The sequence below is a fragment of the Netta rufina genome, assembly GCF_964035555.1.
Source record: "Netta rufina genome assembly, chromosome: 1".
Lineage (NCBI taxonomy): Eukaryota > Metazoa > Chordata > Aves > Anseriformes > Anatidae > Netta > Netta rufina.
The window spans coordinates 126028770-126045164 of NC_140123.1; the positions used below are offsets into that span (position 1 = coordinate 126028770).

Sequence of the window (16395 nt, forward strand, 5' to 3'; positions counted from 1 at the left end):
GCTCAGCTTAACACTTTTTTTTTTTTTTTAATATAATTAGGAGCTATATTTTGATGAGATCCCTGCTTAACTATGACAATTTTGTTGCTTTTTCAGTAAGTTATTTAAAAAGAAATGTGGTAAATCATGACTTTTCTCCTTATTTTATACAAAGGTAGATTTATTCTCTAGACTGTTAGCTGTAATCAAGCAACATTCAATGAACAGTGATGTTTAATATCAGAATATATAGTTGACAGAGTAAGATTCAAAGGGATCACCAAACCCGGGATCAGACCAGTTTCAAAACTGAAATTCTTATTCTCGTTATGCTTTTTTTCAAATTTACCTTCTTGTGTGTGTGAGGAAGAACATTTGAAGGCTAGCCCAGCTCTAAATGACCACTTACAAGCGTGGATCAGTTATAAGCTGTAGTGATTCACAGTGCCAATGCAATGTAATAGAATCACTTTCATTACAGTTAAGTTATTCTTGAGCAGTATTGTGAATTAGATAGACCAAAACTATAGCTTTCTTAAATCATTTCACTGTAAGTTTTCAGATTGTCAGAAATGCATGATACGTGACCCATGCAAAGGGCTCAGTAACTGAGATACAGTTGAATCTTTTGATGTCTATTTTTGCAGACTTCTCTTATAGAATGTAATCACAAAAGATCCCTCTATTCTGCATGGGTATTCCAGTTCCTACTCTGCATTACTGCAGTGTATGTCTGAAGTAATGCTGGTGAGATCAATTATATGATTCATAGTGTTGGTCCTCCATGTTAGTGGAATAGAGGAAATTTGGATTTCTGCTTACAAAACTTTTATTTCTCTGTCAGCATGGACAGTTTTTTTGTTAAAACTGATTCTCCTGATAATAGAGAGCAAAACAGTTTGAGGGTCTCCTGCCAAATAAGTTCTGACAAGTACAGCAAAGATAGTGAAGCCAAATATGCTTAGAATACCAGAAAGTATGGTGATAGGAAAGATTTCCCATAGCATTCAAATATAATAGATAGCATTTCAGACATAGTATCCTCCCTATCATGAGTACCAGTCTTGTTAGTATTGCAGACGAAAGCAATACCTAGCTGAGAAAATCAGATCAGTCTAAAAAAACTCAGTTTAAACCTTGAACAGTGAGATTTGAATTATCAATAAAAATAAGCAGTCTTGTAGACTCATTGTTGCTCCCAACTACTGCAATCAAGCCGTAATATAATTTACATGATTTCCATCTGTATAGTTGAAGAGTAACATCCCTGTGCCTGCTATTTAGCATCTACTACCTGACACTGGATTAGAAAGCATAATCAGCAAAAAGCAGACCCCTGTTTTTCCTCAAATGTTTTGACTGCTTAACATCACTTAGCCAAAGCATATTCCCTTCCAGAGCTGCTCAAACAAATCAGAAGTTTATTCTTATGAAAAACAAAAATAAAAACAATTCTGCCATCTTTCCTCATGCTGACAGTCCCTGGCGATGAAAAGTCTTAAAGCTGGGACATATATCTCCATTTCAACATCCACTATGCCTCTATTTGTCAAAGCACACTTGTACCTTGATTTCCTCCAGCTCTTGCAGCTCCTTCCTGCCATTCCCAGGGGCACACTTCTGTGACTGACCTCATACTGTCAACTCAGTCAGGTAACTGGATCATTTACTGATGATTTGATATATTCAAATGTACTGCAGATTTCTTACAGTGTGAAGGGCTGACAGTTGTCTTTGTTACTGACTATTAAATGAAATGATTAAATACATACTTAACACTTAAAGTCACAGACATCTGCATATAAATGTGTTGGTTTTTTTTTTTCATTCTCTTCAGGAAGTAGACATCTATACAGTGAAGACTGAAGAACTGGCATTTACTTCTGCATTCTGCCTCCAAATTCAGCGTAATGATTACATTCATGCCTTGGTCACCTATTTTAATATTGAATTTACAAAGTGTCACAAGAAGATGGGATTTTCTACAGGTATTCTGCGCTTCTTTTTGTTTCATTTCTATATTGGTGTGTCAGTACTGCTGGTACATGACAGTTTACTATACCACTAAGTTTTCATTTCAGTGATAAAAATTTTTGTCACTTTGGAAGAGGTCAGCAGGATGGGGAAAGACAACTGCGTGTAAGAACTCTGCAAAAGCAGTGGCAGTATTTCAAAATGGCTACCAAGCTTAGAGCTCAGAAGGAACCAGTCAGGTGCCTATTACCAGTTCTATCTTAATACTGTGTCAAGTTTCTCAGATTAAATATGGGATTGTTGCCTCTGTAAGAGGGAAAGCTCAGTTTCCATGTAACTATAAACTCAACAAATGTTTCTTGCTTTTCTGAGTCTAGAACAGTATCTTTTTTTTTTTTTCCAAAATATAACCACACATATACTGCTTATGTAAATCATCTCTAACAACCCATCTGCAAAATTCTAACTTACCTTGATGATACTTAAAAAGAATAACTCCATTCCTATGAGGAATGTTTTGCCAGACCAAATAAACCAGCTGGTATTTCAAGAAATGTAAAAACCTCATAACTGGTTTAATGACAAGAATAACAAAATATTGTTGCTGCTGGTTGTTCCTGCCATTATTGCACACCTCAAAGTAGTGTAAATGGAACCTGATGTAAGTTAAATATTTTGGTAAATACCTTTTTTTTTTTTTTCCCTCTCACAACTCTTAGCTCTTCACTGAGAATCAAAACTTGAAGTACTTTGATAAAATGTTTACTTATATTTTATTCTAGAAGTATAACCTTATGGATAATATTATTTGATACCTCATATTCTTATGTTTTTTCAGTAAACACATTTCCCTGGTCTGTAAAGATTTTACACTACAGTACTTCCCACTTGTCAGTAACTTCCCATTGGTGTCAGTAACCAATGACAGGCAGAAATTACCAGTGCAAGTTCACTAGGGACTACTCAAACATCTGAATTTAAATCAGAAATTAAAACAAATAAGTATATCAAAATAAGTAAAATGAAAACCTGAAAGAGGGGCAAAGGAAATTGGCACCATTACATTAAAGTTTACAGGTATAGCATGTACAGGAATAAAAAAATTCCTGGCCAGCCAGTCTTACACAACAGGAAAAAGTCTCTGAGATAAGTATCTAAAAGACTAATGCCCAAGGCAGAATAAAAATATCTCCTGAGAATATACTACTCTAGAATAATACATTAATAAGCAAAAGGGAAACATTGGATACATCATTTAAAATACACTTGCAATAAGCATTCCAAAAGGAGTCCTGTCACAAGCAGGTGTTGGTTGCAGCTTTACATAAATTTTGTCAGAATGGAATTGATATTGGAGCCAACTATATGCAGTATCATCTAGATTCTCCTATTCTCAAACAAGTGAAAAGGCAGTTCATCTCACCTGTTTTAGGAGAAGATGACCTTTCTTTGTAAGTAGCAACCTCTTTCCAGTAGCTGAGATGATGGTTTAGCTTTGTCACCTCTCTTTGAGATGAATTTCATTTCTGCAGTGTACCATTCTGAGAACAGGTGAGAGTTCTAAATTTTGGATTACCTCTGCCTCAGATCTCTCTAGCTTGAAAGGGCAAGCTTTTCCAAACAGCAAGTAGGGCAATACTGGAGGTCCAGGTTTGAAGTAGGATTGCAAAGTGTGTGCTGTTGTCCTCAGGATCTATAACATATTTAGTTTTCTCCCAATGATAAGGAGCAGCACTGAGATTTTGAGGGAAAAGAAATATAAATACAAAATAGTTGTCTAGTGCATGCTCAGGCCTGAAGACAGACATAAAATGAAGACAAACCCAAAGTAAGTATTGATTTCTAAAGACAAAATTAAACTAATTAATTGAAATACTTGAGCAAAGGAACCCCAGATTTAACCAAGACAGACACTTGGCAGAGTTTATCTTTTACTTATAAAATTAAAGGGCATAAAAGTGGATCTACTAAGCAAGACTGGGGGTTCATTTAGATCAGTATCCTTCTCTGGCAGTCACCTATAGCATTAAAAAAAAAAAGTAAAAGCAGGTCAAGGTGCAAGTACCCTATCCCCAGCTGTGTTCTTCTTGAAACATCTATTTTGTGCTGTTTCAGAATCATGAGTCAAAGATTTCACCTGTGTCATTGTGATTAGCAGTTTTTTATGAAGCTTTCTTCCATGGTTTTGTGTAATTATTTTTGAACTAAGTTTCACTTCCGACATTCAAATAACGTAGTGGTAAAGATTTCCTTAGCTTGAATATGTGTAAGTTGAAAGGAAAGAATCAAAAAAGTCCCTGTCATGATCAGTAAGCTTCTTCGTAGACTCCCTCTTGCTGGATGAATCCATATCTGACATATTCCAGTAAAAATCATATGACAACCCACTAACAGTCAATAGAATAGTGTTGTTGTAAAGCATGATTGTTAATATATTATATGAGTTAGATCATTCTATGAGAAGGGCCTTTTTTCAATCGTTTGCAAATCTTAATTTGGTTTATAAGATAAAAGTTCAATTTAAAGGCCAATAGTAATGCCCATATATATATAATTTTAGCACCTGATGCTCCCTATACTCACTGGAAGCAAACTGTCTTCTACTTAGAGGACTATCTAACTGTGAGACGAGGAGAAGAAATATATGGAACAATATCCATGAAACCAAATGCAAAAAATGTGGTAAGTCAGCACCACTGCTTCTAATTCCAACTCTACTGATGACAAATATTAATCAATAGTAAATAAAATACATATAAGTAAAACAATGAGCATGCTAAAGGCTCTAAATTCATGTTTATTAGTAAGACCTGTAGTCATAGCTTCATCAAAGCTCGTGACAGCAATGATAATGCAGTGTTAACATCACAGAAGACAGCTTGCAAACAAGCTAGCAAGGGGAGGAAGAAATGGTCCAGATACATCACCAAGTCAGCTGCCCTCTGCAACCAGATTGGCTCATATTTTGTGACAAAAGCAGGCAAGGATCTTTTCATATTGTCACTAAAATCAATGGTAAGACCCCCCTGCCAAAGATGGGATGATTAAGAGTAAACTCCACACCTATGACCACATTTTCCACTCAGTGCCCAAGAATTCACCCTTCAGGAAATTAAGTAACAGTTTTCAGTGAATCTCTGTTTGAACTCACTAATCAAATGTACTTGAACTCACTATGGTTGTTTCAAAGTCGCGACAGTGCACATACTGATGTTTTGTTTAAAGCCAAACACAATGGATATCACACGATAATGACTGAGAACTTCCTCAGTTTCTCTGCTGTGGGCTGATACCAGTGATTCAGAGCTTCTTTAAACTTGTAAGAAGACTGTGAGACATCGTGTGATGAGCAACCCCTGCCTGTACAGATAAACAGAAGGAAGTATGGCTTCTGTGAGAAACATTGGTACCATTTTCAGCCGAAACCTTTGAGTGGAATCTCCTCACTTTTTATTACCACATACAGCCATTAATATAATCTGATAATAATACATCCATACAGTTGCAGTTCTAGGAATATTGTATTTGTTGACTGCGGCAAGTCTTAACATATCATTACTTTCCTTTTTTTTTTTTTTTTTTTTCACTACTTTTCCTTTTTATCCTACTAAAACGAGATTGGATATGGTTTTCGTAGTAGTGTTTATACAGGGGAAGAAATAAACACAAAATAAACTTGTAATTTTGTAATTAAAACAATCACATTCACTCTTGAAGCTTACTGCTTGCTGTGAGAGTAGAGAACAGTGTGTTTCCCACCTTGATGTCCTTGGGCAGACTGAAACATTTTCTTTTGGGCTGTAGTGAGATGGGGGTCTCAATCACTTCTCCCAAGCAACATACGTTAGGGCAAGAGGAAATGCCATCCACTTGTGCCAGGGGAGGTTTAAGTTGGATATTAGGAACATTTATTTCTTTCAGTGACAGCGTTATGAAGTACTGAAACAGACTGCCCAGGAAAGTGTTTGAGCCATCATCCTTGGAGGTATTTAAAAGCTGTGTAGATGTGATGCTTAGGGACATGGTTTAGTGGTAGACTTGACAGGTTAACAGTTGGTCTTGATGATCTTAGGTCTTCCAAACCTAAATGATTCTAGGAATGTATCAATTCATTGCCCTTTTCTCTAGAGGGTAAAATAAAATATTTCAGAAAATATTTTTATATATTTTATATATTTCAAAATATTTCAAATTTGTTCGCACAGAATCTGAATGCAGATTTAGGTGTTAAAACAAATGTGTTCTTGATAGTTATCTTAAGACAGACTATTTTGATTCTCTTAGTTTTGAAAGGCTTAATTCTTTGGTCATCTGAAACATGAAGCCTGTAGAGGGACACCATAGATGTAGGTCTACGTAGTGCAGCTATCCAAAAAACATGTGATTATAAGATAAAGAATGGCTGAGGGTTTGTCTACAATGGGAAGTTTACCAGATCTATTCTGGAATAACTCCTATTTGAAAGCCCTTTATGCTAAATTAAGATCATCTCAATCAGGTATGCCCTAAAAAAATAATATAGAATACTTATGATAGCATAGCATTTCAGGTTGTAACCAGGACACTAAAGCAGCCTTGAGCAGAATACACAAATATGCCCTAAACATAATGCTATTACACATCTTACATCCTGCTTTTTCAGTGTTAGCAACATTTAAAAAGAAAAGTTTGAAACCACAGTATGCATCTCCTGAATCTTCAGGTCTTTTCAAACTCAGAGATGATAACTGAATTCATAAAAAATTAATGGTCTTTCTTACTTGTTACATTTAAATCTTTTTACAGCGTGACCTGGATTTTACCGTAGACTTGGATTTCAAAGGACAGCTATGTGAAACATCAGTATCTAATGACTACAAAATGCGCTAGCAAGAAACCTCTTGGTGAGATGAAAAGAATTGTATCAAGTCCTGAACAGCTGAACTTCAAGCTAGGAACAACTGATCACAAGATTATTATATTAAACATTAGAACGTTTACTCCAATGGAAAGCGGTAACCTGATACCTCTTGCAGATAGTACAGAGGGCTGGGATCCCTCTGTGAATGTACAGTGTACAGAACCACAGCTTTTGTCAAACATATAGGAAAAACAAACAACAGTATTGAGTGTTCTGGTTAACTTTAGGATGGCAGAGGATGCATATAAAAATTGTACTACTTACTGTGAATTTCTGGTTCTTCCAAGCTTTGCATGTTACAGGTGATTAGGGCAGCGTCTTCAATATAGAAGACCACTAAAACACATCACCATGATAGTATTGAATATTAATTTAATATTAAATATAGTATAAATATTATATATAATACAATATAAAATAATATAATATATATATTGTACATGAGAAAAAAATGTTGCTTCATAATTGGAATTTGTTTTGTGATTACTTAATTTTCATTATGCAGTTATGGAAAGATAATAGCACTACTCTAGGCAGTGTTATATTCCAGGTGTCATTAACTGTCCAAAATTAGAGCTTTGGGAAATATTCCATGCAAAATGTAGGTAAGAGCTGGGACTTTATAGAAGGATCAACAAGTATCTCTTACAATATCCATCTGGAAAATATGGACCGTGATTTTTAAAATTCACCTCCACAACTGGACCTCTGTCAGAGCTTTAAAGAACATTAGTGTTTTATTCTAGAATATATTCTGTGGTGAGTTTTCATAGCTGGATTTTGCATGAGACCTTCTGAAATCAGACAGCTGGTATTTAAATGTGCTGAATGCAAAGTCTCTGAAATGGTGGGCAGTTCATGTTTTTTGGCCTTCTAGTTTTTTTGCCCATTTCTGTTCTCTGCAAGATTCTTAATACAAAACCATTTTCAAAAATAGGAAATTAGTGTTTCCTTTTGTTGATGTTTTAGATGAGTTTTAAAATGCAAATACTAGTCTCAAGAGTGCAGTGATTTGCTGGAACAAGTTGATGTCTTTAAAAAAGTATCTATGGCTTCTGATATTACTAAGATGTCTGTATCTTTCCCATCCCCTTACATTCCTTGTTTTTGTTACAATACCTTATGGTTATAGGTAATATATTAACTGCGTATAGTTTTTCATATGTATGCATTGAGTATTTTTAATATATGAATATTGACCATTTAATGACAAGTACTTTGTCAAAAACTGCATCATTATTCCTAATTATAAATCTTCCAGTCACTATAGCATTAGGCACAAAATCACGTTCCATCATTTATTGGATGAGATTGCCTTTTTTTTTTTTTGCCTGAAAAGTCTTTTTAATCACCTGTAAATAAAGCTTACTTGAATATGTGAGCTAAGAATGCTGCTGATCAGTAAGCTGTTTGCAGGTTCTTGTTTTGCCAGCATAGGATTGTCAGCTTTTCACTTTTTAGAAACCTGAAATACTGCTTTTCTCTTCATGAAAACTGTATAGTACTTCCATTTTCTTATAGTCTAAAGATTATGGTCTAGGGATTGTATTACATGGTATCTATGTAGAATGAAATTAAACTGTAATTCAGCAGTAAAGATTACTGTTTGCAGTGTAGTTCATCACAGTTCTTTTAAAGCACTTTATTTCATATTCTTGGAGTGGGGTAAATAACTTTCCTCACAAAATTACTGGCATTATTTCTGTCAAATATTGCTGTAATTTTCAAGAAATCCACACAGTGAGTAATGTCTTAGAACAGAAAAACTTCCAGAAATCTCTTTCTGTCAACACTTCTGTGATTCTAGAACTTCAAGGTAAGGAATTCTAGATTTTTTTCTCTGCCGCGTCCATTTGTATAAAGATACTCTTGACTTTAAAACAATGGCCAGACCAGTTACTTTCAGCTCTAGGAAACTGACTTGCGCTTTTCTTCACATCAAAAAGCGTAGCACATACTTCCCCATCACATAAAGAACTAATCAAATCACAGTGATCAAAAAGAAAATGTAGGCTTCCAAGGCCCTTACACATGTTACCTACCATTAATATTCTGAAAGCACCAATGAATTTGGCATACATAGGGTCTCTTAGCTCAACATCAGTGAAACATAATTGCAACAAGCTTGAGAGCCAGGTGCAATCAGTTGATAGGCTGATAGGATGTTGTGGTTTAGCCCCAGGAAGCAGCTAATTACCACGCAGCTGTTCACTCACTCTCCCCAGCACCCAACTGTATGGGGGAATCAGAAGATCAAAAGTCAGAAAACTCATAGTTTGAGATAAAGACAGTTCAGCAAGAAACAAAAACACAAAACCAAAATCAAAAGCAAGTGATACAAAACACAATTGCTTACTACCAGCCAACCAGTGCACAGCCAGTCTCCAAGCAATGGCAACAGCCACCAGCCAACTCTCCCTAGTTTTATTGTTGAGCATGATGCCATATGGTATGGAATATCCATTTGGTCAGTTTGGATCAGCTGTCCTGGTTGTATCCCTTCCCAGATTCTTGTGCACACCCAGCCTACTTGTTAGTAGGCAACTTTAGAAACAGAAAACACTTTGACTCTCTCACTGAACAGCACTGATCAGCAACAAATAAAATATTAGTATGTTATCAACATTATTTTCATCCTAAATCCAAAGCACAGCACCATAACAGATACTAACAAGAAAATTAACTCTATCCCAACAAAACCAGGACAAACTCCACCCCTTATTCCATACCATTTACATCATGCTTACGCCTACACTTTCCAGGGCATCCTCATTAATCACCACCACCTTTCCCAACCTTTTATATATACACACAGATCTCATTCCCTTAGTCTATTGGTTATATCTTTAAAACGCCTGTTGAGTTCATTTAATCCATGACTTTTGGCTCCATCTATCATAATGGTCCTTCAGGACAGAGAGATGGTGTGTGGCATTCAATTTTTGCATGCTGAGGCAAGCTCTGGTTCTATCACCACTGCATTTGCCTGGTTCCTTACAAGATTCTTCACTAGTTCAGATGACTCCTACTGTAATAGAATTGACATGACATACATTAGCTGCAGCAGAGTTTTACTCTTCCCATAGATGAGTTTGACTTTTTCCAAGGCAAAAGTAACCCAGACTGTGTTTCTCAGGCAGTTTTTAATGCGTGCTACCTGTACTTTAATCCCTTCTACAGTATGTAAAAATTTTGATCGAGTGGGGTCAGATTGTCTGGCAGATCCTCTAGTGCTAACTTACTAAGCGGCCTTTGCTAAATGTGTATCCCAGTGCTTGAATGTCCCAGCATCCATTGTTCTCAGAGTAGTCTTTAACAGTCCATTGTATTGGTCAAATTTCTGGAGGCTGGTGCATGATAAGGGATATGATATACCTGGCCAATACCATGCTTTTTGGCCCAGGTGTATATGAAGTTGTTTCAGAAATGGATCTCACTGTCTGATTTATTTATGTCTGGGGTGACATGTCTCCATAAGACTTGCTATTCAAGGCCTAGGACAGCATTTTCGGTGGTGTCATGGGGCACAGGATATGTTTCCTACAATCGAGTATTTGCTTCCACAACTGCTGGTACATAGTGTTTACCTTGACAGGTTGGTGGTAGAGGGATATAGTCAATCTGCCAGGCCTCTTCATATTTAAGTCACTAAATGTTCTCCATACCAGAGAGGCTTTAACAATTTGGCTTGCTTGATTGTGGTGCATGTTTTGCACTCATGGATAACCCATACAGCGATGTCTACAGTCAAGTCCATATCTCAGTCATGAGCCCATCTATATGTTAATTCTCTTCCTTGATGGTCTGAGGTGCCATGGGCCCAACAAGATATAAATAATTCACCATTACATTGCTAGTCTAGATCCACCTAAGCCACTTCAAGTCTAGCATCCTGATCCACCTGCTGATTGTTTTGATATTCTTCAAAATGAGCATCTATGTGATGTACCTTTACAGCCACGTTCTCAACACAGGCAGCAATCTCTTGCCCCAGTACGGCAGCCCAGATAGGTTTGCCTCTGTGCTGCCAACCGCGCTGCTTTCGTAGTTGTAACCACCCCCACAGGGCACTTGCCACCATCCCTGAGTCAGCATAGTGTTAAAGCACTCGCCACTTTTCCCATTCAGCAGTATCTAAAGCCAACTGGCTGGCCTTCACTTCTGCAAACTGGCTTAATTCACCTTCTCCTTCAGCAGTTTCTGTGAGTTCTTGTTTAGGGCTCCATACAGCAGCTTTCCATCTCTGATGCTTTCCTACAATACTACAGGACCCATCAGTGAAGAGGAGATATTGCTTCTCATTTTCTGGTAGTCTATTACACAGTGGGATCTCTTCATCAGACGTCACCTCCTCCTCTGGTGATGTTCTGAAATCCCTGCCAGTCCATGATCAGCTCCCACATTTTTGTCTGGTTGGGGTTTCCTATCCAACCCTGTTGTGTTACCAGTGTGACCCACTTACTTCATGTAGCATCAGTTGCATGATGTGTAGAGGGGATCCTTCCTTTGAACATTCAGCACAGTTAATCGAGGTTCCAAAAGGAGCTGTGCATCACTACCAACTACTTCAGAAGCAGTTCAAACCCCTTCATACGCTGCTAGTATCTCTTTTTCATTTGGAGTGCAGCAGGCCACAGATTATCTGTATCCCTGACTGCAAAATTCCAAAGGGGTGCTTGCTGCCACAGGCCCTTTTTGGGGCCTTGCTCCCCTGCTGTGGTATAAAGCACTTTTTTTTCACCTTATCCCATCCAGCCTGGCCCAAGGGCTACTGTACTTTGTTCAAAGGCTTCTCATTGCTCAGGGCCCTGAGCAATTTGAAATTGTTCTTCTGTGTCACGGGATCCAGGGCTTACAATCAGACTGCAATTTGTAATATATATTCTCAAATGTCTCCAATTTGTTAAACACATCAAAAAACAAAACAAAACAAAACAAAACAACACAACAACTATAAGAACGTTTCTATTTCTTTTGTGCTAGTTGGTGGAGACATAGCTGTTATTTTATTGGTCATAGAATCATAGAATGGAATCTTAAAGATCACCTAGTTCCAACCCCCCGGCTGTGGGCAAGGACTCCTACCTCTAAATCAGGTTGCTCAAAGTCCCATCTAACCTTGCCTTAAACACTTCCAGGGATGGGGCATCCACAGCTTCTCTGGGCAACCTGTTCCAGTGCCGCAACACCCTCACAGTAAAAGAATTTCTTCCTTATATCTAATCTAAACCTACCTTCTTTTAGGATAAAGCTATTACTCCTTCTCCTATCACTGCACTCTCTGATAAATAGACCCTCTCCTGCTTTCCTGTAGGCCCCCCTCCCTCCTTTAAATACTGAAAGGCCAGTATAAAGTCTTTCTACTCCAGGCTGAACAGCCCCCAGCTCTCTCAGCATTTCTTCAGAGCAGAAGTGTTCCAGCCCTTTGGTCATCTTTGCAGCCCTCCTCTGGACTCGTTCTTATACGTCCACGTACTTCTTGTGCCAGGGGCCCCAGAGCTGAACGCTGGGATTTCCTGAGAGCAGAGTAGAGAGGGAGAATCACCTCCCTTGACCTGCTGGCCGTGCTTTTGTTGATGCAGCCCAGGATACAGTTGGCTTTCTGGGCTCCAAGTGCACGTTGCCAGCTCATGTTGAGCTGGTGCTCTGTTGCGATAGTATTTGCATCATGCGTGATACACAGAGATGAGTCAATACAAGGTACCTGACAAGATGGAGAAGAATCATTTCTTCCACTTTCTCCTACCAGCTGATCATCCTCTCAAAAGGTTCACGTGGGTGAGCACTACTTGTGAACTTACACATACACAAAGTTGCATCAGAAGAAAGATTGCTAAGTCAAGGAGTTACATTTGTGAACTTAAAAGAGGGATGAATTTGGCTGAGTGGAAGAAGCAATCTTTCAGCAGAATTACTTATTCACTCTTGTTGGCAATTTTCCAGGAAGAGAAATTTACAGGAGCAGTTTACATCCCTAAAGGAAGATACTACCATCACTGAAGTTACACAAGCTATGAATTTTGTCCAAAGACTATTAGAAAGACTCTGACATGAGACAAAACAATATTCTGCAGCTAAAGTGTCCTGTAGCTTTGCCAATTCTTGTATTCAAATTTTCTGTCTCAGCACTTTAGTCACTTCTAAACTGCTTTTGTGCTCTCACAGCATAGTAGGAATATGCGTAATACACTTGTGCTCTGTATGCCCCTTCCTACTGGCTTTTGATTCCTACCTGTTCCAGTACAAAGCCGTCACCTGTGTTACCAAAAATCTGTGTAACCCACCAGAGAAGGCTTCATGAAGCAGAGTCCAGTTTCATGATGAACAAATGCATTATGACCTTGGCTTATCTTTACCAGTGAGCTTTTATGGGGGTGCTCTGAACAACATAAATTCAAAAGGAAAAGGAAAAAAAAAAAAAAAGGATAAATAAAGCATCATTGCTGTTAAGACAGTACTAGGTTTCTGATGGATTTGAAAAATATACTGACAGGAGGTATAAAGCCCTGGTGAAGAGTCAAAAAACAGCAATCCAGCAAGACAGGGGATCAATTAATATTAAGAAATACTGGATGCTTACATTTCCCACATCTGTTTGATGACCAGCTGGCCAGATGAAGCTTTCTAAAAGTAAAGCCTTGTAGCATGTTAGTCATACCTATCCTCTGTGAGTGTTAATCAACAAATAATTGCTTTTTAAGGTGTTCAGAGAAATGATTAGGATCTGGTCTGAGGTTTAGCTAACCAAACAGGCTGTGAGTAGCTATTGGACTTGACATGAGAAAGTCTGAATATAACAAATAAGCAAGTGAGAAGCTAATATTTACAGATATCACAATGAGTGATGTCTGGACTTCACAGGTAATTAAGGAGGAGTTATATGATTACATGATGGCTAAATCCACAGATAATAGGAGGGGATCTTTTTTGTGCCTGGAAATTGCAAGGCCAGCAGCATCTAGGTAACTATATCGACAATACCATGTAAAGTCAAAGTTGCTCATATAATGGTATCAGAAATATAAATGTTTGTTTGTTTGTTTGTTTGTTTGTTTTTTGACAGATGAAGGCTAGAGAAAGGGTAGGGCCAAGGTGGATGGGGGAAGAACAAGCATGGTAAAAATAAAAATAAAGTGTAGTAAAAGGGCTAGATTTATGCAAACAAGCTGTTGGTCAGAGAGCGCATCTGACTGAGCCCTGCACATAATCTGCAGACCATTTAAATCTTATTTCTAACTAATTTCTGCATGAACCTGATCAGCTGGAAAGGAAAAGAAGGATGTTGCTATCTGTGTTTATTGAGCAATGTTTGTGTGCATGTGGATGATCACTCATACCTTCCTGTATCCCTTCCAGAACTGAAAAAACATCCATGATATGATTTACAAGCCTAGCACACACATACCCTACCTGTTAAAAACATATCTTTAGAATAACTCCTGGAAAGGGAAAGCATCTGGGCAAGAGGTGAACCTCACATCAATTAACAGATCTAATAATTTAGATCTGGGTAAATCATTTTTATTAAAAATATGGATTCCAGCCAGCTCCACAGAGTTCCAGAACATTTGCCGATAAACATGCATCTCTGTACTTTTCCATCTCCCGTTTGTTGCAGTTGGAGGATCTGAAGGATCTCAGAAGGAATCACTGCTCTGTAGTTCCCTGATTCTTCCTTTCTACCCTTTTTAAAAATGCGAGTGAGTTTCCCTTTTTCCAGTCGCCAGGGACTTCACCTGTCAGACAAGTTTTCAAATATGATAGAGAGTGGCTTGGCAACTACATCAGCCAATTCCTCCAGGACCCTGGGATGCACGTCTCCAAGGCCCATAGACTTGCAGTTGTTAAGTTGCATCAGGAGGTCCCAAACTTTGCTCTTCACTTACAGTGGGAGGGACTGTGCTCCCCCATCCCCCACCTAAAGGTTCAGAGACTCGAGAGATGTGGGAAGCCTGACCACTAGTTAAGACCAAGGTAAAGAAGTTGTCAAGTGCCTCTGCCTTCTCCACATCTGTCATTACCAGTTCTCCATCTTCATCTGCAGAGGTGATATGTTCTCTTTAGTCTTTCTTTTGTGGCCAATGTACCTGTAGAACTTGTTATTCTTGTTATTCTTTGCATCCCTCACCAAGTTTAGTTCTGTCAGTGCCTTGGCTTTCCTGATTCCATCCCTGCACATCCAGGCAGCATTTCTGTACTAGAATGTATTCCTACACATTTCTTTAAAATCAGACGTTTGGTAGAAGAAGTGACAATTTAAGGATCCACTGAAGGTGAAGCAGCCAGATTTTAGTTATCATTGTTTCTACTTGCTAGCAGCTTATTAAGCTAACTGGCTTGTGTTACATGTGTACTGTGTAGTCTCCAGAGTAACCATACTGTTCGATCATTAATAAAAGTCTAGCATTTCTGTACTCTTCCTAGTGCTCATGGCTCTGTTTTCACTGTCTGTGCATTTCCTTCTTTTGCCTAAGTTTGACCAGCAGGTCCCTATTCAGCCACGATAGTTTCCTACCTTCCCTGCTTGATTTATTACATATGGGAATAGAGAGCTCTTGCGCTCCAAGGAAATATCCTTGAAGATTTGCCAGCTCTGATCAGATTCTCCGTCCCTAAGGACCATGTCCCATGGGATGGATCTCATTCATTAATTCTTTGAACAGTTGGAAGTTGGTTCTTCTGAAGTTCAGGGTCCTGACTTTGCTCTTAGCTAGGCCCATATCCCTCAAGATCACAAACTCAGCCAGGGTGTGGTCACTGCAACCTAGGCTTCCTCCAATCTTGACTTCTTTAATGAGCTCTGCTGTGTTGGTGATTACCAGGTCAAGTAATGCCTCTCTTGTGGTTGTTCTGTCTAATACCTGGATGAGGAAATTGTCTTCAGTGGACTCCAGGAATCTCCTGGATTGCTTGTTTTCTGCCACGTGGCTTTCCCAGTAAACATCCAGATGGTTGAAATCCCCCAGGAGGATGAGAGCCTGTGAGCGCAATGCTTTCCTGTAGTTGGAGCAAGGCCTCTTCAAAAGACTCCTCTTGGTCAGGTGGCCTGTAGAAGACTCCAGCCACAACACACTTTGTTGGTCTGGTTCTTAATTTTTACCCACAGGCTCTCAACCTGCTCTTGGCTGTTTTTTAAAAGGAACTCTTCACAACCTATCCAATACTTAACACAGAGGGTAACACACCCACCCTTCCTTCCCTGCCTGTCTCTTCTGCTAATTTTGTAGCTTATAAGCTTCACTGCTTGTGATGAGCAGTGAAGACACAGTTCTCTGTTATCTGTGCAGCTGATGATGTTAGTGTTGTGTATCTGTATCTTTGCAATATGTAGTCAGGTTGGGTTTTGTTGGACTTGAGAAAAAGAACAACTGCAGACATATTTATTAGTCTGGGATGAAAGATACCTCATGGATATTAGACTGCACCAAATTTGCCTCTGGTGAACAAAGAAAAAGATATCCACTTGGTCCCAGGATTCAGTCACTCCTTACCATTGCCTTCCCTCAAGTTCCGTATTATCCTGCTTGCAAACTTTCTGTGCA

The 16395-nt window shown here is 38.5% G+C and overlaps 1 protein-coding gene across 1 annotated transcript in view; it reads left to right on the forward strand.

Moving 5' to 3' along the window:
- Positions 1-6822, forward strand: part of PRMT8 (protein arginine methyltransferase 8) — a gene marked incomplete at its 3' end in the record, with an annotated part of 62991 nt that extends 56169 nt beyond the window's left edge. Inside the window, exons 8-10 of the mRNA XM_084306645.1 lie at positions 1817-1967; positions 4514-4635; positions 6739-6822. Of these exons, the coding sequence (XP_084162771.1) occupies positions 1817-1967; positions 4514-4635; positions 6739-6822 (357 nt within the window). The remainder of the gene's footprint in view (positions 1-1816; positions 1968-4513; positions 4636-6738) is intronic.
- Positions 6823-16395: the final 9573 nt, after the last annotated feature.